Source organism: Gorilla gorilla, chromosome 15 (genome assembly GCF_029281585.2).
Source record: "Gorilla gorilla gorilla isolate KB3781 chromosome 15, NHGRI_mGorGor1-v2.1_pri, whole genome shotgun sequence".
Classification (NCBI taxonomy): domain Eukaryota; kingdom Metazoa; phylum Chordata; class Mammalia; order Primates; family Hominidae; genus Gorilla; species Gorilla gorilla.
In genome coordinates, this window is record NC_073239.2 from 23,407,162 (window position 1) to 23,435,000 (window position 27,839).

Below are 27,839 nucleotides of genomic sequence, written 5' to 3' on the forward strand. Positions count from 1 at the left end.
GTGCATAAGCTGCCCACTGAAGTGCCAAGAAAAATGGCATTCCAAATTCCAGGAAACGCTGTTTAACAAAGTAGGAGAAAACATGAGAGCTACAGTAAAATTACATCAATGAGCATGATGAAATATCAGAAATCTAAAGAATGTGACGTCAAGACAAGTCTTTAAAGTGTTAAATAACCACACTCCATTTCTATAGTAAAGATTCAAGGAACACATACCTATGTACCCACGGTTGCTCTGTTGTGTTAAAAACATGACGTTTTTTCAAAAAGGCAACCATAGCCTATGAAAGGCTTAATCGTAATATATTAAGTTTTTCCTAAAAGCCACTGAAAACATAAACAAAAATCTCATTATTTAGATAATTCAGTTTGATTTTTGTCATGTAAAATCAAAACTGTAACTGTAAAATTGTAACTGTAAAATCAAAACACTGATTTATCTTTCATAAAGACTGAAAACCTTAAAGCTAAGACAGATTCAGTATAATGTTGCTGTGGTCAATGTGAACTTAAACAGCTTCTCCAAGAAACTGAGAGCACTGTTTGAATATATCTTTGAATATATGAATTTTTCCACATTTTCTTAAGACCTGTGGAAAATCGAGACAAAATGATTTTACTTTGCCATGTCACAGACTAAAATGTCGAAGCCAGACCTGGGAATGTCCATCAGCCAAGGTCACAGGGAGTTGACTTCAAAGCCAGCCACAAGTCTCAGGGCATCTCTGCCTTGAGAAAATGCACTAACATCCTCCAGGCTAGGGTTGTTCTTTAGTTTAATAAGCAACTCACACTGCACCTGATATTCGATGTTCTCACAAATGCTTTCCAAATTTTTTATATCAGTAAGTCTTGTTTCTACAAATAAATTACAAACGTTTCATGAAGAGAAATGCATCTTCTATTTCTCCAAGCTCCATGCACACATGTCAGATGGATAATATATACTTTCAATTCTAAATTAAGAAATAAAATTACAGTGAGGTAAAAGAAAGGAGAGAAACTGCTAATAACTTTAAGACTTTCAACTAGACAGCTGCTGTGCAAGTAATACACAGGAGCAGGCCAGAGCTTGAGGTGAAACAAAATGAGGGAACCTGATGGTCAGGAAGAGAGCTTCAGCTTCAATCCACCACTTCTGGACAAGCATGGGCATCTAAAAACAATCCTTTCCTCTTTGGTTTTTTTTCAGTGGTGACAGGAGATGAATCCAGAAAGGATAGAAGTCAAACCAGAACCAACTTTGCCATCTTTCTCATTTTGAACCCTGGGGCTGGGCGTACAGAACCTGCTGATTAAGATGAATCAAATAGATGCTAACTCTCTCTCAGAATTGTATCATGTTGTGACCAGCCTGGGCAACATTGTGAGACCCCGTGTCTACAAAAAATTAAAAAATAATTAGTCAGACTTGGGGATGCACACCTATAGTCCCTGCTACTCAGGAGGCTGAGGTAGGAGGATCGCTTGAGTCCAGGAGTTCAAGGTTGCCGTGAACTATGATGTGACAGAGCAACATCCTGTCTCAAAAAAAAAAAAAAAAAAAAAAAAGAATTGTATCAACAGAACTTTTAGTCTTTTGTATGCAAGATGTACTTGCAGTCAAAAGATTCATTTGGTTCTGTGTCTCTGAGAGTGATAAGAAATACAGATTTCAGAGTTTTTATTTCCTCCTGAACAGAATGACAGTAGATTTGGACTAAATATTTCAGTTCCAATATTTCTGTTCAAAACTGTGATTGTATTTGGGTGTATATATGTGCACCTGTATATATTACCCACTTAGAGAGTCTCTAGTATCATTTTCCCCCAGCTTTTACTTTCTCCTTCAAATGTATGCCATCAGAGAACACCAAAGAGGATTCGTCAAGGAAGGAATAACAGAGTTGTTGATTTCACTCTTACCACAGTGACTATAACCTACATTATGCTTAACCTGCTAGTTGCAGATTTTTAGCTGAAAAAAAAAGGAAAGCCATAAATCGGACAAAAGCTAAAGAGATCAACCATTATTTCAGTGAACAAAAAGACCACAAATTCTCACTCCTCATTTATACTATCGCTTAATTAACGCGTGCAGGTAAAAAGAAGCCAAACAAAGGACAAAAAAGAGTGAAAAGATTTCTCTTTAACACATTTACACAGAAATTAATAAAGCTTAAAGGCATCTATGGCAGGAGGAATGTGGGGCGGTAGAGGAATTCGTTCATCAAATACAATTGTTTTACACTTAAGAAATGTGGATAACACTAAATTTATTATTTCCAAAGCTATATTTTCCCCATTAATGCATAGTCCTTCATTTACACATTGAGTTGATGAAATGAATGACTTTCGGTATCTGGTTTTATCTAGTTTGTAGCATACAATTTAAATGTTGTATATTTTTCAAATTTTACTTTGCCATTACAGACATAGCTACAATACCGTATCTATTCAAGTTTTCAGAAAGCGTCATGAGCAAAATCTCTTATTATAGCCAAATGCTTACAGACGATGAGTTGCAACACGAGCAATCAAAAACCAAATGTGGGAATCTAGGAACAGTGATACGAGCTTGAAGTCTACTGGAATTTACTGTTCATAGGTATAGTGTTCTAGACCCATAGTAAACCTGATAATTTTCTAAACACCCAAAACAAAAAAATTATGCAAACTTTTTTGGGGAAATGGGACAAAAGAGAGTCTACACAAAGGATGGCATTTGTGCAAAATGTGCTCTGGTCTAGCCACCACACGGCCATGGTTTTCTCACTCACCAACTCTCTCTAATTTCATTTCTAGTTTCATATAACTGAACTGGCCAGACTTATGAGCTGGAAGAGAAGTCTATTTAGTGAGTGGTTAGAATTTGGCTATACTAAACATTAAAAGTGCTAAGGAAAAATGGCATTTAATAAAATGCATCTAGAAGAAATACATCTCTAACCATAGAGGCAACCACAGTTTATCTTTCAAATCTTAGTACAATAATTTTAATCAACAATTGAATTCCTATTTGCATGCCTAAATCCCTTAGGTCTGCTTATCACTTTCCCATTTCTTGGGTGCAGGCTGATTTAGACAAGAATGCTAGAAAGATTCCAGAGAAAATGTTTATAACTTTTGATTTATTATACACACTTACCTGAAGAATATCTTGTTTATGGAAAGTCTAATAAAAGTAAAATTATTTTTTAAAGGGAATTGCCACCAGACAAAATTTTGGGGGAAAAACTGGAGAAAAAATGCTAGCAAACCAAAAAATAGGTTTTTATAACTTTCAAGGACCCCTTTAACTTAAAAACGTATTTTAGTGTTTTGCTGTCACTAAGACTTCTTTTCCACTCGTGCTTTATCTAATATACATTTGAATTGACAGCATAGTTGTATCTGGTTATAAATTATTTTACATATTAAGAATGCACATTTCAAAGAAAAAGTCTTCATTAGACAGTCTGAATAGGATTAATACAAAGGAGGCAGACCAACATAGTGTAATGGTTTTTCATTATATTTGATAGCATAGAGTTAATATGCTTAAATGCAAATAACTACAACTCTTTATCAGGATACATTTCAAATGAATAAATACCTCAAGTATGAATACTGAGTTCCCTTAAGGTAATTTAGGAACAAGAAGGTCACCTGCAAGTCCTTTCTACAACTGCTAATTCCCATTAATCCTAACAGCACTAAATATTAAAGGGTTAAAATAAGCATAAATTAGCTTTATTGTCAATCATTACATACAGAAGAATAATTAACTCAGTATGTTTATTTATCTACTTTTGCTACTTGATTAAATGAATGATTGATGACAGGTTCCTTGTTTTCTTTTTATCCTTTTTGTCAGTATAAATGATCAGTATGTAACTAAACGGTGACATTAAAATGAAATCATTAGCAACCTAAAATGCAGGATGACCTACATGTAAGAGCTTCTGTCTCCTTTGCTACTGAGAAATCTAGTCAGATTCATTTGCATCCAAAACAAACCTATAATATAGTTAAAAGTACTTCCAGTCAGGTGCTTTTCCCTCAATTTCCACTTAGTTTGCTATGTCTATAGCTATGCTAAAGGCCATTCATTTATTTTAAAGTCAGTAAATAAAGTTAATTTATAGCATTCTGGGTTCACTGTTTGTGAAATTTATGAACTATGTGACTGTTTAGCATTTGTGGTCTTTACTCAAACTAAGGGAAATATCAAGTCCTTGAGGTAGATTCATTCAAAATTAAAATATCAAATACTTGATCAATCATCATTTAAGTAATTTGATTTGTCATCATTTGATAACATTTGAAAAGGTTATTAGTTCTAGTTCTCTGCAAATCAGATGACTAACATCAGCACAGAGATCCAGAGCATATAAGTGATTTGGATATAAGGTTTGTTATACATATGGGGTATAAGTGGCCGACAATGCAATGGGCAGTTTTCTTCAGCCTCTAAATCCACCATCCAGCACTACACACCCTAGAAACTAAGAGAAATTGTAACGTCTCTGAGAAACCTGTCCTTAAATATCTGCTTTGCACTGGCTGCTCTTCTGTGCATTGCTTAATCATTATTTAAAATGTTACCACTGTTCGACAATTTTGCTCTGCAATTCTCTGAACAAGACCATGAAATGTAGTAACTTATAGGACTCATTTAAATAGGGAACAAATAGAGAAGGGGAAAAGAATAGTATTATAGAAGTAGATGAAAGCTAAGGGAAGTGATTGTAGAACAAAATCTGAGAACTCCGATTTCACTGTTTTAACACCCATTAATCGCAGGAAGGGTGAGGTTTGCCACAAACATAATTCAAAAGAGAGAGCAACGCAGAAGAAGGGAATGAATTCAGCAAAGAACTAAAGATATTGGGAGATTATAAACCTGACACTACTTAACACTGCGCAAGTCATCTCACTATTCCACAGTAGAATGTCAAATTATGAAAAACAGATTGAGTGTATTCAGAAAGTATGATCTCATAATATGGTTTCAACATATAAACAACTAAGAATGAGTGATGAAGTGTGCAAGTGTAGTTTAGTACTTGTTAAACAAAGGAAACAAGCTCTGTTGTGGGGATGAATCCCTCCAAAGCACCCACACTCTTAATCTGAGTCCACGCTGGCCCAGCAACTTGGTTATGTCTAGAGAGAAGTTAATGGACTGGATCTGAATGTTTTCTTCTTGTGGAGTTTACTCACAAGCTAACAAAAACAATAATACTGACATCAGCTGGATCCACAATCTAAGCAACTGTCTTCTTGCTACTGTCACTCAATCTATTTTGGGGGGTTCTGGCTAGAATGTGCTGAAATGTAATCATTACCTAATGGTTGATAAGACTACATGGTATTATTATTAAATACGTACCAATTCTCTCTATAGGACTATCTACATGAATTGTGATAGATAAGCATTTATAGAAAATGATTTTTGAGTTTTTCTTGCTTTTTGCACAGAGGCTAGTATGAATGGATTTGAGCTTCTTGAACCATTTGCCTACGTCAAGGGCCAAAGTGAATGCATTTCATTTGGAAAAACTGGTCAATATAAAAAGCATCTAAGTTTACTTAAAGAGTCTTTGAACACCCCCTTTTCCCCCTTACTTAGATATCTTTTGCACATAAAGAACAGGAATAATTAAAAGAGAGTTCTACATACGAGAAGGAAAAATGATGCTCATCTCATGAGGTTTTATAAGAAATGAAATGTAATGATGTGTAGTATCTTTGCATGTTTTTCTACCCAATTAATATTAAAATTGCTATAAAGAGCAGCATGTGAATTCTATGATTTTTAGAAACGGTAATGTGTAAGTGTAAAGAATGATCATAGATCACCATACTAGAACATTAAAGAAGTGTAGGCTCTAAACCAAAAGTCATACCTGGCTCAAGCAAAGTCACAGGAATATAACATGAATAATTTTGTGTCTCCAATATTTTCCTGGAATATATAGCTATTAAATACAAATCAACAGCCCAAATTTATTGTTTATAGATTTTTCATTCCATTACTTTAAGAAAAATTAAACGTTAAAAATATGAACCTAAAATATATATTTGAGGGGAGTCATCAATTGCTTTAGCAAAATAACTGATTTTACAAAATACAAATTGCTATAGAAATCCTTTACATAAGAGAATTTCTCTGATATATTAAAACTGTGATTTTTATGAACTTATAAAATATTTTATAAACAATAGTCCAGGACTTGTCATTTCACAAAGTGTAGTAACCCTGCACTGGCAAGCTTGCACAAGCCAACAGAATTGTAATTTTCAGTGTAAATCCTTATTAAACTGAAGGAATATTTGAAGAACACTTGAGTAACAATGAAGTATGATCTAGCAGGTCACCTGAATGACTATTTTTAGAAGCGGATCTGCATTGGTAGAGTGAAATAACGCAATTTTAGCAACTTCCCACAATCACGGTTTGTGTTTTTCATTAGTATACATAAAAGGTAACAGTTTCAGGGGACAGAGAAAATGAACATAAGTGGTTTGCATTCTGACTGGAGCAAAAATACCCCTGGTTTAATACGACATTTACTCCATTTAATTGAGCATTTTTCACACCTATTCAGAATATGAAAAGAACGTATATTTTAAAAGAAAAATAAGAATAACAAAAGTCCCAACTCAGAATTAGAGAAAGCCTTTGATCAAGGCAGTGAACATTCTACAGTTCACTTTACTGTGTTCTCTTAAAATACTCTATGGTCTTCTCTGCTCCGTGTCACCCTTATAGAATAAGTCTGTATTAAATGTTATCTCATTTTTGAGTATATGATTTCATATTTTAATAATCTAGAGTAGATGTAATTCTCTCTTATGTAAATATTAGGTGTACTGTTGAATAAAAATAAAAGATGAGGATTCTATCAGATTTTATCCTCTGCTGTTAGTAGAAGTTTGAGTGTTCTTTCCAAGGGTCTTTAATTTATGGAAATCATCTTATTTCCTTAACTCCATCCGTGGGTTCAAAGCTAGCAGAGTCTGTTGCTGTAGATTTGGGATAGCCAGAGCACAGAGGACAGATCTGAAAACAGACCAGGTTTTGATACTAGAAAAACTGCATGGTGTCGATGATGTTAAACTACAGAGAATTAACACATAATAGTTTGGCGCTGGTTGTGTAAATGCTTCTGGCATTTCCTTCAGCACTTAAACTCATTTTCAGAGAATGGACTGCTGTAAAAGAATGCAGGCTCATTAAGAGTTTATTTCCTCAAAATGCTGAAGGATAACAAGTTTCTGCTGTGAGGGGATCAGCAAACTGCATTTATCTCTTTAGCTGGGGAGAAAGACCCCAAAGCTTTCTGTTTTTCAGCAGGCATCACAGGTCTGAAAATGAAGAATTTCATCTTGTCACACCCTGACTTACCTCGTTTCAGGGCTGGCTGTGTTTTCTTTCCACAGAATGAAATTTTAGCAGGAGCAGAAGCCAAATGCTTAAAATGAATGATCAACTTACAATTCGTATGAATCTATTCTTTCATGCTGCTCTGCTTAAAAATAGCACCATAAATGCACATCTGCAAAGACTGTGCAACCCCCCTTTCCTGAATTGTACAAATTATTAGAGTCGTTGACAAAAGATTTTTTTGTTTAGGGGTTGGTCTGGGCACTCTCTTTGGCAGACTGCCACTTTTCTAGCAGTAGAAATATTGCTTGCAGAAAGCCACATTGTACAGAACAGCTGTTCTGCTAAAACATTGAGCTAGCAACCCAAGAAATGACTGACTTCACATGTGAAGCAAAATTGTTCCCTCCCTTTGTGCTAATTTAAATGAAATAAAAGTACAAAACATGCTCTTTCGCACCGTCTAGTCTTCCCTCGCAAATACAGGCTTTAGTGAGATGCATGTGAGCGGGCGGGAAGGTGAGCACGTGACTCTGAGCCCTGCCTCAGTAGCAGGCTTGAACTGTGGCCACTCGACTTCCCGGCTCCCAGGACAATAGCTACTCTTTTGATCTTTCTATATTCAGGTCTTAGATGCCAAGGGATTTTCTACAAACTACATACATTAAGATTTCACAACTTAAAAATACACTTCATTCAAACTTCTCTCTTTCCATCTCTATGAAAAGCAAAGCTATCAGAGAGAAGATACTAAAAGATTATGTTTGATTAAGCTCTTGTTTATAAGTATGGTATGTGATTCATGCCTTTAGTTGTTTGGTAAGTATATTCAGATAACAGAGATATGCATGTGTAGTCTGTGTTCTACATGGCATTGGGTATCCTGTTTAAAATATTTTTCTGAGAGGAAAAACCATCGTAAGTTTACCTTACATCTGGAGGGCCAGAATTCTCATTAAATGTCATCACATTCAAATATTTAACTATATTTATGCATAATAAATTCCCCAACACCAATGGATATCTAAAATATAGACCTGGCAAATACTTCAAAGTAGAGGTTCAAAAAATAATTTACTTGGAAAATAATACAATATTTTATTTTGAAAGTACTGTATACATATTCATTATGATCACCTATTTAAAACTGTAATAAGGACTACCGTCTTTTTCTCATTTTGCGTTAATCATCCTGGATCCCACAGTACTTTGTCTGCTTAGACCTCTTTCAACATGAATAATACCCTACTTTATTATTTGGTGAGAATGCGTCACTCCCTCCCAGTGGATTATCAACTCCTAGAGGAGATGGTTGGCTTTTTTCCCCCACTTTGCATCCCCCAGAGAGCCTAGTACAGAGTCTTGCAATATAATAAATATTCAAATATTTAGAGGATGAATAGGTGAGTAAAATTAAAGGAGAAAATAACCCATCTCGGATCCCTGATGACAACAAAAAATTGATATCTTAAAACCTACTATAAGATTATATCTATTAAGCCAAAATTCTGAGAAAGGAAATGTCAGCTCTATTCACTGTTTCAGCAAATTGGCCTTTCCTTTCAGATGCAGTATATTTTAAGAATTTTTTTGTTTTCCTATCAACTCAATGAAATATCTACATTAACAGTTTACAAAATCAACTTCTACATGTCTCGTTAAGTATTAAACATCAAGCTGCCAAAACACACCCAAATCACCCATCATCTAAGAAATGCTTCAAATATCCTCCACTTTATCAAATGATACAAGTTAAGACTTTTTACATGCTAGAATTCCCCCAAAAAACTGTGCATGTTGAGCTACCTCTTCCTTCTGATCAATATCATTTTAAAACCATAATCTTAAAAACAAAAGCCCTAATTAGAATGTGTACTAAAAATCACAAATGGGAATCCTAATATACCTTTGAAAGTTCCTATGTGAATATAAGCCTCCCAACACAATCTCAGCTCACTGCAGTAGATGGTATAGACAAGCTGGGTTCACAGGTCCAACTATGCCATTTTTTTCAGTCAAGAAAACTGAAGCAAAAAAATGTGTTCACAGTCCCAAAAATTTGAACTCAGGAGTGTTCAACTCCACTGACCAGAAAACCTTGCTACCAATAAGCCATTCTGAAGATACATTAAAATGACTGGGATGATTAATTTTCACTGCATTCCTACATTTTGCTGGATTCTCTAGCCTGGGATACATGAACTGTACCTTTATTACAGGTTGTTAGAACTCCTTGTGTTATGAACTGAATGTTTGTGTCCCCTCCTAAAATCCCTATGTTGAAAGTCAAAATCCCCATTGTGATGGTACTTGGAGGTGGAACCATTGGGAGGTAATTGTCACAGAGGGCAGAACCTTCATGAATGAGATTAGAGACACAGGAGACATAATCTTTCTTTCTCTTTCCATCTTGTATGGATATGACAAGAAAATGGCTATGTGACCCAGGAGGACAGCCTTCACGAAGAACCTCACCATGCTGGTACCTTGATCTTGGATTTCCAGCCTCCAGACTGTGAGAAATTTTTTTTTAAATGTTGTTTAAGCCAATCCATCTATAGTATTCTGTTATAGCAGTCCAAACTAAGACACTCTAGCAAGAGTCCCCTTTTCTAATCTCAGTAAAAGTATTATTTTAGTTTTCCAATTGGAGTTGTTCATATAGCAACAAATTCAGTCACTGACTCACAACAAGGAGGTTGAGTCTGATTGCCTACCAGATGTGAATCACAACACAGCAGAGGCTGAACAACTTGTTACAGATTTTTCTGCAACTTCAGGAGCTCAGTATCCATAGAAGATATAATGAAAAACACTTTAGGTCAGGTGTCAGCTAAGCAAATATCACTGCACCACTTTACAAACGTCCCTGAGAACATCCAAAATGAGGCTTACCTGCATCAACATCCCTGCTTCCTTTCATATGTCTCTAGGACATACTGCATTTTACATATTTTTTAATGCTATCTTCATGCCTTTTTTCAAAATGGAAAATAATAGCAATTTTGCTTTTATGCTAACATTCTTGTAAAAACCTGGATAGTATTCATCTATTTTTATAGAAGAAAGCCAATATTTTAAAGTATTTATATAAAACCAGAACTGTGTACACAGTCTGTTTTCATCATCAGTGCTGATATTCAACAGTCTTATTTCCCAAACTGTAAAATTATACGTAAGTAATATGCTTTAATTACAAAACATTACTGAAATTTAAGTATCTGTAGTGCTTTGGGAAGTTACTCCTATGAACTCACTGAATTTTAGTGTCTTTCAAGCACTTAGTACAGTAGCATTCACCCTTGGAGCACTCAGCCAATACCTGGTGACTGACTGCTCCCAATGGGCAACAGCAGAAGACCACAGGAGCTATTTCCTAGCAACTGTATTTGGTTTCTTGAGTGTAAGTTATGAAAATTATATTATGCTATATAATTTAGCCACATTTATTCATTTTATATAGAGATTGGTTTTGGAGATATGTTAAATTTTACCCGCAAAAGACTAGGTTAGATTTACCAATTTTATTCATTGTATTGCTGATAATAATACCACTAAATATACAGATCTCAAACATCTTATTTCTAATGATTTTTAATGATGGTTACAGTCACAACATACTTTAAACCATCAATTGGATCAGGAAGACAACTAATAAATTATGTGGAAAAATAAATCAAAACTATTAATTAACCTAAACTGATCAGCTGTTTGATTAGCCGGGTCAAAATGACCAAACAATAGTCCTGTGTAGACAATGTTTTCACCATGCTTCTCTTCATTAAGATCATGCATTTAAAAAGACTATGTGAATAGCCTTAGTCTGGATCATTTGCTATATTAAAGTGAGAAAGCTGCCAAAAGTAATAAGCCAAATGATACCACTGACTTAATATGACTTTTCACTTAATTTTTTCGGCGACATACACAATGCATATACATCTATGGATAGCTATTGAAACACGCCAACATCACACTCCTGGCTGGTACATAATTTAGTTATGACAGCCATCATGACAAATAGACTTACGTACATACATTAGCACTGAAGATAATTTTTTTAAAAAACATATTTCTGGCCATTCATTGTTGTCGCGGTATGTTTTAAACAAATACAAGAATCGACCTTTTACAACTCGAAGTATGCTTTCTACCATAATGGGTTCTAAAATAGGTACCTAAGTCCACCTCCAGTTCTAATGGTCCCAACAGGAGTTGGCTATCTATGGCGTGCATGCAGGTCTAATCTAGCCTGCCACCTGTTTCTGTACCACCCACAAGCTAAGAATGCATTGTCCTTGTTGTTTTAATTTTTTAAATAGTTGAAAAAAACTCATAAGAATAATATTTCATGACATGTCATAATTTGATTTCAATGTCCACAAATAAAGTTTTATTAAAACAGCCAAATGCATTCTATTACAGCTTGTCTATATAGCTACTTTTGCACTATAAAAGTAGGGCTGAGCAGTTGCAGCAGAGACCTTATGGCCCACAACGGCTAAATTATTTACTATCTGATCCTTTACAGAAAACGTTGGCTGACTCCTGTTATAGAACTCTATAACTACGTTTTGTCTTAGCTTTCTAACCTTCCCTTTTAGGCACTCTTTGACCAAGACTGGAAGAATAGAAAATGTAATACTAGTTATAACCTTCACAAGAAAAAGGAGACTAACCAGAGCACCTGTGCTCACGTATGACTCTTAAATGGAAATAAGTTATAAATTTTAAAGAAAACTTATGTATGACTCTCTATGGCAATAGTTCAGTTATAAAGTTTTAAGCAAACTATGTAAACAGACTAACCAGTTTCCTCCCTTCCATTTCCATTGATTGATATTGTAACTGTCAGTTAATCACATTTCCTAATACAATCAGCCATGAAGCACTTTAGAATGTTGAGCATTTGGGGACTCAATATTGACCAGTTAGAAAGGTAGGAAAGTGAGAAATAACAAGTTTCCATTTGGACAGAGGCTTGTTTTTCTAATGTTTCTATCATCAGAGTGAATTCTAGTGATTTTTTTAAAATAAAACTTTTTATTTTGAAACACTTTTAGATTTATAGAGAATTTCGTGTACTGATGCAAAGACACTACAGAAAGGTCCCATCTATGCTTCAGCCAGTTTCCTAATGCCTTCTTAAAATTACTCTTTTCATAGAATTATTCTTTGATTTCATAGAATCATGTTATGATTTCATAGAATCATAACATGATAAAATGTTATCATTTGCTCTAAAATGGGCCAGAGTCTAACATGAGCTAGATTTGTGGATAAATGTTCACATATCATGTAAATGGGGAAAAGGGATTCCAATCGTAAGTAGCTGAACATAGAGAGAAAAGTCTCTTTATTATGGAAGAAAATGTTCTAAACTAGGATTACAGAGGCCCAAATTCTAGTTCCAACTCTGTAACTGACTTTGTTAAAAGACCACGCAATCTGGTCTTTTAACAAAAAAAAAATCTATTGGCCTTCCTTTAGAATGCTGAGGTTCTGACATTTACTAACACACTATGGACCCAGAAAGGATCTGAAAAGCTGCAGTCAATCAACATTCAAAGACACATTAGTTTTCACAGGTGGAGGTCACCTGTTTATTAAGGCAGAGCTAAGACTTATGCACAGTATCCAGAAAGCCGTTTCTGAAAATTAAAGCCACAGTACAATTTCAATCATATAAAGCAGTCACAGGTGAGTCCTTCTTTGCTATGCTTATGAAATATTATCATCTGCAGAGCACTGGAACTATATATTGTGCTTTGCAAGAGGTGATAAGGCTAACAAAAACACGTTAAAGAATTCCAGTCCTAAAGAACAGAGCACATAAAGTTGAAAGTCCCAAATAAGTGAGTACAGTGCAGTATAATGCAAAACCACAAGATGTCATGACTAAAATATTACATTATCAAGAACTGGTAGACTTTTTAAAATAAGTTGGATGTGATATAGAATATAAGTGTGTTCCCTAAAGTTTTCTCAAGAGAGTAAATGCAAAGAAAAAGTATATGAAGTGCTAGGTTCTTATTTTATCTTTATCCTATATTTTGCACTTGATTTCTTTAAAACTTCATTATGTGCTATCTTACTCTCCTGTCTTATTTATAATGATTACACATGCTCAAATATTGAAAATACAAACAAAAAATTTTTAAGATAAGAAACAATGCCATATATTTTTGAACACATAGAAGGGAGATATGGTACCTCCATGTACAGGTGAATTAAGTAAAAGAAAAGGAAAATAGAAATATTAGCAAAATATGAAGAGTTAGGGTATGTGGCTTTTGAAATTATTAATAAACAGCTTCAAGAAACCATATAGTCCAAGGAAGACTATTAGTCTCAAATAGTCTAATTTAGGACAATAATCGCTAAATCCTTTCTGAGGAATTGGGACTTTGGATTAGACAGTAAGTAATCATTCAGACCAGAATCACTGACAAAAACAAAACTGAGGTCTAGAGAGGGCTTTATGACACCAGTCACATGGTATGTTTAATTTTCTTGAAAGCTGTCATACCATTATATATTGCACATTCATTTCTCTATGAATTATAAATATCTCCAAGGCAAAGGACTTAGAGGACTGACTTACTAAGAGAAGATACTCAGGTATTTGTTCAATGGACTCCAGTTCATACACCCAGAATACTCATGGTTTTCTTGAGACTACAGTTTTGTTTCGCTTTTGACATGGAGTCTCACTCTTGTTGTCCAGGCTGGAATGAAGAGGCGCAGTCTTGGCTCATTGCAACCCCTGCCTCCCACGTTCAAGCGATTCTCCTGCCTCAGCTTCCGGAGTAGCTGGGATTACAGGCACCTGCCACGACACCTGGCTAATTTTTGTATTTTTTAGTAGAGATGGAGTTTCACCATGTTGGCCAGGCTGGTATCGAACTCCTGATCTCAGGTGATCGACCTGCTTCAGCCTCCCAAAGTGCTGGGACTGAGACTACAGTTTTTTACCTGCGCCTCCTCTGCATGTACATCCACATGGAGAACCACGTTGATGGGGGAACCCTACCACAGGGCAGGGACTAGCAGCTCATCCCAGGGAGCCACACCTGCTTCTAGCGCCTACTCCATGTCCTGCATAATTTCCCTTTGTTTTCACATTATCCCCATCATTCTCCCTCCATTTTTCTTCTGCTCTTCCTTGTTTTACTCTTCTTTTGCATCTTCCTAGTTTATGATTTAAACTCACCCATAGTTCTTATCAGTACTATATAACTCTGCTAATAGTAATCCCAAGATATAATTCAATTCTATACAATTCAACTTAAAACACAGTTAAATACTTACTTTCACAGGTATTGTACAAGGTTCTGGAGATACAAAAAGGAATAAGATGACCCAGGCTATTGCCTCAATAAGCTCATAGTCTCAATACAGAGACAGGCATGTAAAGAAACAAATTGATATTTAAGTTGATAACAAACCAACAGAATAATGTAACAATACCCTAAAGAAAGAAATTACTAATGCTCTGGGGAAGCAGAGATTTGCACAAGAGAGTGACATCTGAGCTGGGATGTGAATGCTGAATAGGAGTTCAAGCAAACCCAGTAGAAGGTGTTGGGTCTCAGAATGTGATACCGCGAAGCACGGCATTTTGACAAGCTGAATACTTTGAACTGAAGGAGACTGGAAGGGCGTAAAAAGATATTCTCTCTGACCTTCTTTTTCCTCCCTTTCTCCTTCCCCTATTTCTTCCTCAAGGTGCATCATGCACAATAGAACTGCTGTCCCCCAAAGCAAGCCATAAAATCTAGGAAAACTATCTGACCCTCTCTTCTCCTCCCTGAAGACCCTTACATGACAAGTGTCGTGCCCTATACCCAGAGGAAGAAATGCTACACAGAGAGGCCAAGAAAAATCTGAACACACAGGACTTGTTGGAATTCCCCTCAAGTTATTATCATTACATCATGCCTTTTTTGTCCAGTCATATTTCTACGCAGCTGTCCATTCTTCATCGAACCTAAGCTTAAGAATTATGCACTTCTCCCTGGGTCTCTGGGTCTTCATTTCTGAGCGCTCCCATGTGATGTAAAATTTTGATTAAATAAATTTTTTCTTGATAACCTGTCTTTTGTTATGGAAGTTTCAGCCATGACCCTTGTGATAGGTGAGGAAAAGTTATCACACTTTTACCCCTACAAAGGAAAAGAGCAATCCAGTCAGATGATGACATAGTCAAAGGCAGAAATGGATGGGTTTTACCACTCAATGTTGCTACAGGAAAATAAGATAATAGTGGCGATAGAAAGAGGTTGATTAATCTTGATGTATAATGCAAAAGAGCACATCTGTACTCTTTTGCCCACATTTCCAAAGTCTCCACAAAAAAATCCTCACTTCTACTTCTCCTTTTAAAAAAATTTTTAGAGACAAGCTCTCCCTCTAGGCAGTGGTGCAATCATAGCTCATTGTAACCTCAAACTCCTGGGCTCAAGGAGTCCTCTCACCGCAGCTTCCCAAAGTGCTGGGATTATAGGCACGAGCCACCATGCCGAGCTCACTTCTGCTTTTGGGCAAACAAAAACTACAGATAAAAACAATACACAAGTACTACTCTGGATAAGGTAAATTAAATTACAGATTCATGCTCTTCATCTTCTATCTGTGAAATTGGCCATGTTTCTTTGCAGTATCTCCCAGTAGAGGTGCAATGTGTTTCCCTGCCCCTTGACTTTGGTCTGTGCCACGCGATCTGCTCTGACCTAACGACTGAACAGAAATGACACCATGACAGTTCTGAGCCACATCATTAAGAGACATTGCATGTTTTTGTTCACCCTTCTTACACCTTTGCCTCCATCAGCATGAAAGAACTACTTCCAAATAGCTGCTGCCTTCTAACATGGGACAGAGCTAGGCTGAACCCCCAGCAAGGAGCCAAGCCCAGCCAGAGCTGTGGCACAAAGCAGAGGCACCCGCTGAGCCCAGTCTAGACTTGCCAATTCGCAGCCTAACCACAGCTCCATGAGTAAAAGCTTGTTGTTGTGTGCCACTTAGATGTTGTGATTGCTTGTTCTCTGGCAATAGTTGACTAGGACACCTGAATATTCACATATTCTCAGCCATCACTCTCAAAAATATGCTTTCTTCAAGTCACTGTCTGGAGCTGAGGGTAATCCTGAATGCTCCGTTGTACCAGATGCACTGAAAACAATAGTGACAAGCCAAACTCTTGAACAGTGGCATGCAGCAAGATACCAGCAATGCTATATATAATATTTTTCATGCTGAGTTAGATAATAGTTCGATGATCAAGAGTTCACCTTTGTAGTCACCGAAGCTTTTCATGAAAAAGTGTAAAACTCCAAAGAATTAGAGTCTCAGAGACATACTCTCTCATCATTTAGCCTGCAATTGTCAGAAAGCCCTTCCTGCCCAGTGTCAAAGATGATAGTCCTTGGGAAATGTGGTGATATAAACATTGCTTGTCCTATCATGATGTAAAATAAAGTAAGATAAAAGGTTAGTTCTTAAATGAGCTCCTTAAATGAAGTCATAACTTCATTAGAAATATACAAAAGTGTAACAGCATATGATTAAAAAGCCTTCCTGGAAGCACACCTAAGTAAAGGCAAATACATCACATTTCCATGTCCTAGTAAAACCTGGCACTCACTCCCAAAATAAACAACAACGAACATTGGCAGCTCACCTTCTGAATTGTTCTGTTTCCACTGGGTACCCACCACCTACTATGGATTGGGACAAAACAGAAGTAGAGATCAGAGCAGGGAGTCTGTTCCTCAGTCTGCTGAGGATGATGGAGATAGGAAGAGGAATCAAGCAAGAACTGAGTTACCATCTTTGCCCTACTCGTCTAGCCCTGTAGAAGGCTCCTGCTCAGAAGCTAAGGTGTACAGTCTGGGTTCTTCCCTTTACCCGTGCAAAAAGACAAAAGAATGTCATCGGCTGGGTGTCCATGGCCATGTACTGATTCTATGAACTTTCATCTCACACGGTTTTTTAGTAATGAGGAATATGACCCTTGCCCCAAAGCATGAATGTCACTTGGTAGAAGTAAATGTATGTCAGCACACAGGAAAATGCCACAACAGGAACAGGAAAATCCCTGAACTGCTTAGACCAAGATGACCTATCACTCAGTCTTGGAGTCTCTACCTTTCTATTGAAACAGAATCCATTTTATAACATGCTATCTAATTTTGGGGGACAATATTATAACAGTAGTTTAGTGTCACTCTGAGTACGACCTGTACTCAGTTACACTACACGATGATTTAAAATAAATCCATTAAACATCATTGCTTTAGTAAGAGTCTAGTCTTTGGCTAGGGATAGCTAATATGTTGCTTAAATACAAGCCTGCAAGTCTCTCCTCTCAGAAACATCTCCTACTTAATTCACAATAGATGCCCGAAATAGTGAAGGGAAATTCTATGAAAATAGTAAAGTTCTTCCCTAATGTGTTCAGTCAATTTTAATCACCAGTTATCTTGCATATTTTTCAACTGTTCCTTTCCAAAGACTAAGAATTTCTTATACTTTACATATTTTAGCATTGTTGCCTGTCACACACATAGGCAAATTGTTGTTTAAAAGCTGCAGTGTTTAAATTGAAATAAAACTTATGATTGCAATGGTAAATATTCCTAGATTAATAGAGTTGCAGCAGACGACAGACTCTTAAAATTGACTGAAGTCTGTGATATTAGAAAGACAGAAAATTTATCTAGTTTTAGCAAATGTCAAATCAGTGGCTATTGCTTTAAAGATTAATAAAAGATATAATGGTTTCTAGATAGCCTCTAAATAGAGATTACTATGAATGGAGAAGTGATTTACCAACAGCCACCACAATGAGATTTCTTTAAAGGTTACAATCATCAGTTATTTAGCTGAAACACTGCTGAGAATGCCTGGTCATTTCTTGAATAATGCATAATGTTCATTGTAGATTTGATCTGTATTATAACAATACAGATATTTCTAAAATAATGGAAAAAACTATCTGTTACCTTCCAATTGCTTAACATATCATTTCCATGAAGTAATTGACTTGGGACATATTACATACTGTCACCTGAGTGTTCTTTCTGCAAGCATAACTTGTAATAATCTGTATACAATGGGAATCACAAAACAAACTCATCAACCTTTATGGACTGTTAAGAAAACGTGATGAATACTGCACAGGGCACAGTAAAGGACCTTTCTGAAGCCATAAATTAAAATGATTAAATTTCTATACAGTTGTGTGGGACAAATTTAAATTTAAGCTTTGAAATTTAATTATTAACATGATCAACTCATCACATTAAAAAATGTTGCCACCACAATGTAAGTACATTTCATACGAATTGCCAAATGCCTTTAGGTTTATTCAAGAGATTGCTTGGAGAAGCATGAAGTATAATGTCTATCGTTTTATTGTTGGATTATGAACTGCACTTCACATGATGCTGCAGGCTATTTATATAAGCTTGTTTATCCATATGAACGTCTTCAAGGGCACAACATAGAAGACCTTAATAAATTAAAATGAATTTCTTTTGATGTTATTGTTTTATGAATGTTTGATCAGAATGAATAGCAGTTTTGCATTAAAGAACTAGAGTAAAGCAATAAAATGTACGTATATTTTACAGTAGAACCAGTTTATAGAAAGTGCTCCTTATATTTCTAGCTACTTTTGAGAGCCGGGGTAGACAGTAGGGAGTCACTATGTTTACATCTTCATTTCTAACCTATCACCAGTTTACTAATAGTGAAAGAGAATATGTACCAACTTAGATGCTCTGCCACCATCTGGATGGAATTTTAAATATAATAAAGTCCGTTATCTCCTTCCAGGTTTCTAAACATGCATCTTCACCACCGTGTTTTTTCTCAGTGACACTACCATGCCATTCCAGAAACTGCAACAACGGGGGGGCAGCAACCACATTTTATCTTCTTTTTATACATCTTAATCATACTAAGAAGTTAAAGAGTGGAATTGAAGGTCACAAAATAAAAATGAAGTATTAGTAACAGTCTGAAGCTGAGAAAATTCTCACCTAAAACATCTGATGATGGTGATATAAAACAAATATTATCTGTAGTAATGACAAGTGATAGAGCACTAGACAGAAGGCAAGAAAAGTGGATTCTTGCCTTAGATATGCTAACACTGAATTGCAAAGTTGTTTCCACTTAACACTTGCCTCATCTAACTATCCCTCATAAAATGAGGGAATAATGACATGTGATCTATACATTTGCATGCCTAAAAGGCCATGATTCTGGAAGTAAGCTGGACTACTACATCATAGACAAATGGACAAATAACAGAACCATCACATTTTTCTACTTTGGTAGCCATGACTGCCAAGAAAGCCTATTGACTACAAACTGCTTTAAAAATGAAAATAAACAAATAAAAATTTGCTGAGTTATGTTAAATAAATACAGGTCCATTCCATCATTTCATTTGAATAATATATTTTTTGAACTTATATATTTGAAAAATTATTACATGTTTTTCACATGGTATGGTTCCTAACCTGTTACCCTCATCCTTTCATCTTGTATGATTTGGAATAAAGATAGCCTGTGCCTCAAACTAGAGTGGAAAAAATGTATCTAATGTATATTTACCACAATTATATTTACATCTTTAGCTTGGAAAAATTTGGTACTAATATCTGTAATATGGTTTGGCTCTACGTCCCCATCCAAATCCAAATCTTGTCTCTAATTGCATTAATAATCCCACGAGTCAGGAGAGGGAACTTCTGGGAGGTGACTGGATCATGGGGGCCGTTTCCCTTATGCTATCTCGTGATAGTGAGTTCTCACGAGATCTGATGGTTTAAAAGTGGCAATTCCCCTTTTGCTGTCTCTTTCTTTCTCTCTCCTGCTGCCATGTAAGACGTTCTTTGCCTCCCCCTCGCCTTCTACCATGATTATAAGTTTCCTGAGGCCTCCCCAGCCATGCGGAACTGTGAGTCAATTAAACCTTTTTTGTTTATCCACTCTCGGGTAGCTTTTTATAGCATAATACAATCTAGAACATGAATTTGTGTGTTATTGAATTGATATCTACATGCTCAAAGGCAGAAGGGATGTAAAAGGACAACTCGAATGTGCCTTGCTTTATTTTTCCTGGGCTACCTTTGACTGACATCCTGTCCTTGAGAGGTACCTCTGTTGTGTGTTCTCCTCAATCTTTAAGTGTCATTCTTACACTCTAGAGCAGTGGTCTGCAAACTATAGCCTATGGGACAAATGCTGTGGCTGCTGCCTATTTTGTAAATATAGTTTTATTGGAACACAGCCACGCTGTTTTGTTTACATATTGTCTATGGCTAATTTTATGCTACAACAGGAGAGTTGAGTAGCCCATTAAGCCTAAAATATTTACTACATGGCCCTTTACAGAAAATGTTTGCCAACTGTTGCTCTAGAAGAAAATAACCTGTTACAATTTAAATTATCATTTTCCACCTCTAATGTGCATAACACAATCCCCAAGTAACAAATTTACACTCTCACGGACACATATATGATCACAGCTCTTAGCACAAAATTGTAAATAATAACTGCTTTTGACCCTTCATTTCAATCTGAATCCTACAAAAGATTACAGCTCCCCACTAGTACCCTTTCCTATCATAGCCAAGAGTACAGGGACTTTTCCAAAGGTAGTTGGCAAGATGTAACAAAAGAAGCTAATTCTTCCCTAGAAGAAGTTGCCTGCACCTCCTCCAAATGCCCAGTTTTATTTCATGCTATAAAGTGTCTAGATACACAATTTGAACATAAGAACCTAGCAGATTATTTAGGCCATACACCTTGAATAGAATACCCTTAAAGACAGAACACCAATGGCCAACACCACATATACATAAATAAATATATCCATGCATATTTAAATGCCAAAAATGCCATAAATTATTAGGAATTTCAGGAACACACAAGAAAATACCTGTCTTAGGCATCAGAGTGAAAAAGACCTAACATTTAAAGATACTAAGTTGTAAGAGTAACTGCATCAAGGATTTGAATAAAAAATATATGTTTATATTTACAACTTTTAGGTAATATGTATATAGAGAAAATTGAAACACTAATACATAGATTGATTTTTGTTGGTCAATAAAATCATTAACTTAAAATGCCTGCTAAAGATGGAAGAGCTATGCTCCCTGCCTTTCTTTGGTTACTTAAGGCAGAAAATGTCAGCTCTATGCTTTAACAAATGTGTCCATACCCCACTCATGAAGAAGAATTTGTATGTAATTGTAAAACATACATTAAACCCAAGAAGCATTTTAATGTGTCATTTCATTTTCATTCTGAAATCTTATATAAAGTGACAGAATTTTAGGCTGATAGACTTTTTGAAAATAAAATAGAAAAATAAGAGGTTTATTTCACCTTCACATGGTGTCTTTCTCATGCAGAGTTCAGATTTCCACATTTGTATCCCTTTAAAGGATTTGATATGCAGGAAAAGAAGAAAGGATGATGGTAAACATTTTGTCTTACAGACCCCTACAGACCATCATATTCAGACTGAACAGTGACCTAAAACTTACCTTTTACTGATGTGTTAGGTGGAGGGCCTTCCATTCGCAAGTTCCACGGAGGGTCCCCCTGGTTAGCAAAGTCCCTCATTTTCAGATAGCTAATTGTAAGTCGAATGATGGATGCCTTGTCGAGCTGACTGGTAATGGCTGCAGGAAGAGGCAACAACTTGGCCAATTCATAGAACTCAAAGTTTTCTTTTCCCCGGCGGGAGCGAGCAGCATCTCGGGATTTCTCCTTTCTCAATGCTTGTAAACTGAAATCAAAGGAGTGAGAATGTGTGGTTTAGAATATGTGACTTTGTCATCATTCAAATACTGCTTTCTTTGTATTTCCTTTTTTCCCACCAAAATTCTACCAAAAACTATTTCAAAACCAGAGAGTGACAGTAAAATGAGTTCCAGAAAATGTCCACTAAAGCCATAAACTCTAACTCTGGCCTTACATTTCACAAACTCAAGTCCAATGAGTAAAAATTGTGTTTTACTTGTTAAGGTTTTTTTCCTTCAATTGTCCATGCATTGAGATGTATTTATTGTTTCTAAGACCTAACAGAAGGTTTACAGGGGTGGCTTGATATTATCAACTATAATCAATTTAAAAGTTGGGCTTACATTCGTGTATCTATTTCAAACTAATACTTCTTTTCATTTAACTTTCATCAGTATGGGATCTTCATCAAAAGGAACTATTTTGAAAAATTCATTTCAATTATAATCTTGGGGAGCAGAAGGTAAACACGAATACAATTCACCTTGTCAGAATCAACAAATATGTTTCCAGCCCTCAATAAAGATCACAGCACGTTCAGTTAGATGAAGAAAACATCATATTTAAAATGAAGATTTCAATGTAATTTTATAAATGTGCTGATAACTGCTTGATAAGAGCATACTTCTTTATTAATGGACATACATTAGTAGATTGATTTTCTAAGATACTAGAGAATAAAATATATTGCCCAAAGAAGTCAAACTTTAGGATAATATAAATTTAATATTGAAAGATAAAGCTCTGTATGGGTTATTAAAATTTATAAACATTATAAACATATTACTTCCCAGAAGAGGCAACAGGTGGGATCGAGCATTTTCCTTCAACTATTCATGTGCATTTCTGTTTGAAGTTTGCTCACATTGCTGAGGGCAGAATCTGGCACAACTGAAGTTGTGTGTGAGCATCTGACAGGAGAATTCCACCTGCTCTGAATTGCTCTGTATTGTGTCTGATGAGAAATAAATTTAAAAATCAGACCACAATGATAAGTAGCTAGATAATATTTTCAGTATCAAGGTACTATTGAAATCATTTTTATGTATGCATTTTATTGAATTCTGAAAGCACTGTAAATATTTGAGTCTAGCATTCTTTTTTTTCATTATGAAATAATAAGAAAGAGAGAAACAAGGAAGGAAGGAAGACCAAAGGAAGAGATCAAAATTGGTTCAGCAGCAAGGCTCCATTCTCTTTTAATATACTATGGTGAATAATATTCCCTATTACATTATAGGATTCCTGACACTGTTTTCTGGTGTAAACACTGTATTCACCGCAGAAATCACACCTGAAATATCTTACTGAATATCTATGTAATCTAAGTAATGCCATAATGCTCTGGTCAGATACTTGCTAGGCTAATACCCAACCAGTTTTATGTTTGCTCTATTAATAGTCTACATTAGCTAACAAATGTCTTTCTCAGAATTAGACAAGTTAATGCTATCATTTTCAGAGTAACAGCAGTCTCAGGTGACAAAATCTTTGTCCCTTGATACATCTCAAGTGATAAAGTCAGGCAGAAACATTACTAATTTACAAGGAAAAGACATGTTTTGTCACTTATTTCCCAATATCTGGGCCAGCCTCCATTCAATTCTACAAGTGCTCAATTTTATCTGGTTGAAAGCTACATAAGTGAGAGATGTCTTAGAATCTGACAAAGTGTAAGTATAACTAGGATCCAGGTTAACACCTCAGGATACAAGAATAGTTCGAATTCCTCCCTTTACAGAATAAAAGTAACTTATCTAACAACATTTAAGTTAGCTGTGCCAAAAGAAATTATGTCTCTGGACATATTTTCCCTAACACTCTTACACAGGGGAAGGAGCAGCGGTTCAAGTTCAGTGCTTTATTCTTTTTGTGTTCTTGCAATTAAATACTACTCCAGAAGGTGGGCTAAACTTACAATTTTTTTTTTTTTTTGGTCCAGTAAGTGACTATGATGGGGCTCTAGAGCAGGGGTTACGAACTCAAGAGCTTTCAGGGTTCAGGCAGGGAATGTCAGTGAGTGAAGAGGCCTGATGGGGACTGGGAGGAACTGAAGGACAACTCTGGCCAAGAGGTAGCACAGTTTGAGCCAATGCCACTTTAGGGAAAGTCATGCCTGGTGTCACCACTTCTAGAGGACAACATCTGAACTTTTATATGCCATTTCCCAATTTTGGTATTTTAACAAATTAAAGCTTTAAAAAGTCATGCAAGCCAAATAAAACATGTCATAGTCAAACATGGATCAGAGACTCGTTTTACAATTGGGTAACAGTTTGGACAGACAATTATAAAAGTAGTTTCGCGTGATGTTATAGGTAATTTTCCTTTATTCATGTCACTCAGAATGATCACGAATGTATTTATTTGTTACCTATGTAATATACCGTAATATTTATATCAGGAATTTATTCAACTGAAGCAACGTAGAAGATTAAGCAATTATTCTGAAATTGATAATGTATAGGCTTATCAATAATCTAAGGAAAAAATTCATCTTCATATGGGAGACAAAGCCCAAGATCACAGGGATCAACTCAATAGGCTATAAAGGATAGATACTAGGGAGATGGCTTTTCTCTATCCATTCAGGGAAGGGGAGTAAGCAGACACTAATGCCTTTGGATGCCTTGCCTAACATGTGTTCTGATGTTTTACTACTTTTCTAAAATAGCACTGGTCAGAATTTACTTTATGTTTTTTTTTATCCTACCTCCTTGTTTTCTTTTCTCTACCTTGTCTTTCTCTTTTTTTAACTCTAACACACATGGTGTCCCCCTATTAGAGTAATCTTCTTGGCAGTAATCTTAATAACAAAGGATTTCCATGACTCTCACATCACATCATTATGCTGGGACCATAGTTTAGAAGACTTTCAGGATGATATCACTGTGTCTGTAATAAGTAGTAATTGGTTTTGTGGGCAACTGCAATAAAGTACAGTCAAAGGATTATAAAGGTTGTTGAGATGCTGGTGTAACAGATGAAGACAAAGACCTTAAGACAATGACACTCTAGATTGTGCATTAATCTTTCACTTGCTTAGGTAAAGTAGGGCCCAGTTATAAGCAATCCTCACATTGAATTAAGAACTATATTAAAATCCAAAATAAACTTTGTATTTGTATGTTTTGTTCTAAACGGAAGTATTGTGGTTGTACGTCTAGAGTACTAAAGATAGAATAATTAGTTGTACATGAGTAAAATGTTATAGTGCAGATCTCTGCCATCTAAAATACGATTAAACTTCAGACCCAAATATTTACTCCCTGGGCCTAAACTTCCCATTGCTCTAATGTTCTTGCACTTAGATTTGAATAGCAGAAAAGAGATTCTTCATGAATCCTCAGCAAATGAAAATTTCAACTCTTTTTGATGACTACATTATCATCCTCACAAATCATTATTACCACCAACAAAAACAACGTCAATAATTTCAAAACACATACACACATATATGTATGTATGTATCTGGATATTATATGCATTATTGTGCGTGTGCATATAAATATATAGATAGATAGATAGGAGAAATAGTAAATTTTCAGATTCTCAAATGTAGTCCATCACACTAACCTAAAGGCTAATAATCTAATGTCTATCATTTTGGGATTTTTTGAGATGGAGTCCCACTCTGTCACCCAGGTTGGAGTGCAATGGTTCGATCTTGGCTCACTGCAACCTCCACCTCCCAGGTTCAAGTGATTCTCCTGCCTCAGTCTCCCAACTAGCTAGGACTACAGGCATGCACCACCGTGCTCAGCTAATTTTTCATGTTGGCCAGGCTGGTCTCCAACTCCTGACCTCAAGTGATCCGCCCACCTTGGCCTCCCAAATTGCTAGAATTACAGATGTGAGCCACCACGCCCAGCCTAATGTCTATAATTTCTTCTTATAAGAGAATGGATTGTGAAGCTAGCCAGCCTGGGTATAAATCCTGGTTTTGTTATTTACTAATTATGTACATTTGAGGCGACTTCTATTGCCTCACTTTTTCTCATCTGTGAAATGGGATAATACTCTACTTTATAAGGTTGTCATTCGAATTAAGTTAAATGAGTCTTTTTTAAATAAGAGCTTTACAATGGTGCCTGACACATAGTAATGCTGTATAAGACATGTTAAATGAAAACCTAAGCTCACTTCACATTGATTGTTCTTTCCTTCTAATGCCTGCAATGCTCATTAATAATGTGCACTCTCTTCTCATTAATACAATTCCTATTCCTCGGTTCTGACATAACACATTTTTCCTTTTATTACAGTCCTCATTTTGCCTATGGTCTATTCATTGCATACCATAAGTGTACTTAATGAGTTGTTCAAATAAAAATATATTTAATTAGTGGATGCTTAAAGATTTATAAATTTTTTTGTGCAGGATCATAAGGAGCCTTTTTTTTAGTACAATAACAGATAAAAGGTGACATTCAATTGCAGGACAAGCAATTTTGTTTGTATTATAAAATGAGTATCTAAACAGCTGTGACAAGAACAGATTACTCAGGAAGATTGTGAAAATGCTATTGAAGGTTTTTAAATGGCAATGATAATTATTAATCAGGAGTATATGTGTACTTCTAGACAAGATGATCTTTCAAAAGATCACAAACCTAAAAGTTCTCTTGAAAATCAGGCAAAGCCCCAGATCCAGGACCATGGAGAGCTCACCCAGGACAAGTGGTGCCCAGAAGTGGGGAAGCTGCACATCAGCTGCCTCCTCAACTATTTTGGGGGGCAAGGTCAAATCATGAAATTCTTTTCAAGCTAGAAGCCAGCAAAATATATCCCCAAAAAAGTTTGAAAAAAGGGTGCTACTGCTATCAAAAAGCCAATATTATGAAACTGACTAAGAATTTGCAATCTTTGTGAATCTACCATGAAGCTGGATAAGAGGTCAATTGTTTACTGGGCCACTTGTCCACAGTGGGAAAAAAAGATACCTTTGGACTTGATGACTTATTTAATTAAAAGAGGTAAGTTATCCTTTGTGGTTGATCAAATTTAGCTTTGAAAAATTGATTACTTCGGTTTCCCACTTCACAGAGATGGTTATAATGATTATGGAAATAATATAGCTGTACATCCACAGAGGATAACAAGGATTAAAAATAGGTAGCCACAGAGTACAGAAGCCAACTTAACCAAATGTTTCTTCCTCTTCAGTGATTTCTTCATAGTCATATTTTAATCAACTTTTAAATAATTTATTTTTATGAAGGAGGTTCAGATACCGACCTTATTGACAGATCCACACTATTTCTATGTAAAAATCCTTCTCCAAGCTGTAGTTTGAACACATAACACCTTCAAGTAAACTTTTAGAATATAATATCTAGTCTTCATAAAAGAGCATGGCAGGTTTTGGTTATCTAACTACAGGGTAAAGGAGAAGCAGGGTCAAAACCATTTTAAATTTTACCTTTTTAAAGTACTTCTAAGGAGCCAGACAGACAGGTTTTTATAGATTTTCCTACTTGTTTTGCTTAGGAGAACCCAGCACTACATACTTCTACTATTTATCAATTAATCTGGCATGCAGCCTCAAAGGAAGAAGGTCGACCTGTATTAAAAATGCAGCCATCAAAAATTCATCAAAGCCTTCAGCATTTTAACTCATGAACCTTTGAACACCTGCATACTTGTCAGATCTCTGG

General features: G+C 35.8%; 1 protein-coding gene across 11 annotated transcripts in view; it reads right to left on the reverse strand.

Annotated features, from left to right (window-relative positions):
• Positions 1 to 27,839, reverse strand: part of NPAS3 (neuronal PAS domain protein 3) — an 867,326-nt gene that overhangs the window by 565,076 nt on the left and 274,411 nt on the right. For 7 of the 11 annotated variants that reach the window (XM_055361314.2, XM_055361313.2, XM_055361315.2 and 4 more), the window contains one exon: positions 21,924 to 22,168. In XM_055361314.2, coding sequence (XP_055217289.2) covers positions 21,924 to 22,168 — 245 coding nt within the window. Of the gene's footprint in view, positions 1 to 21,762; positions 21,814 to 21,923; positions 22,169 to 27,839 lie in introns of all 11 variants that reach the window. The other 4 variants (XM_055361312.2, XM_063697703.1, XM_055361318.2 and 1 more) reach the window with 1 other exon arrangement.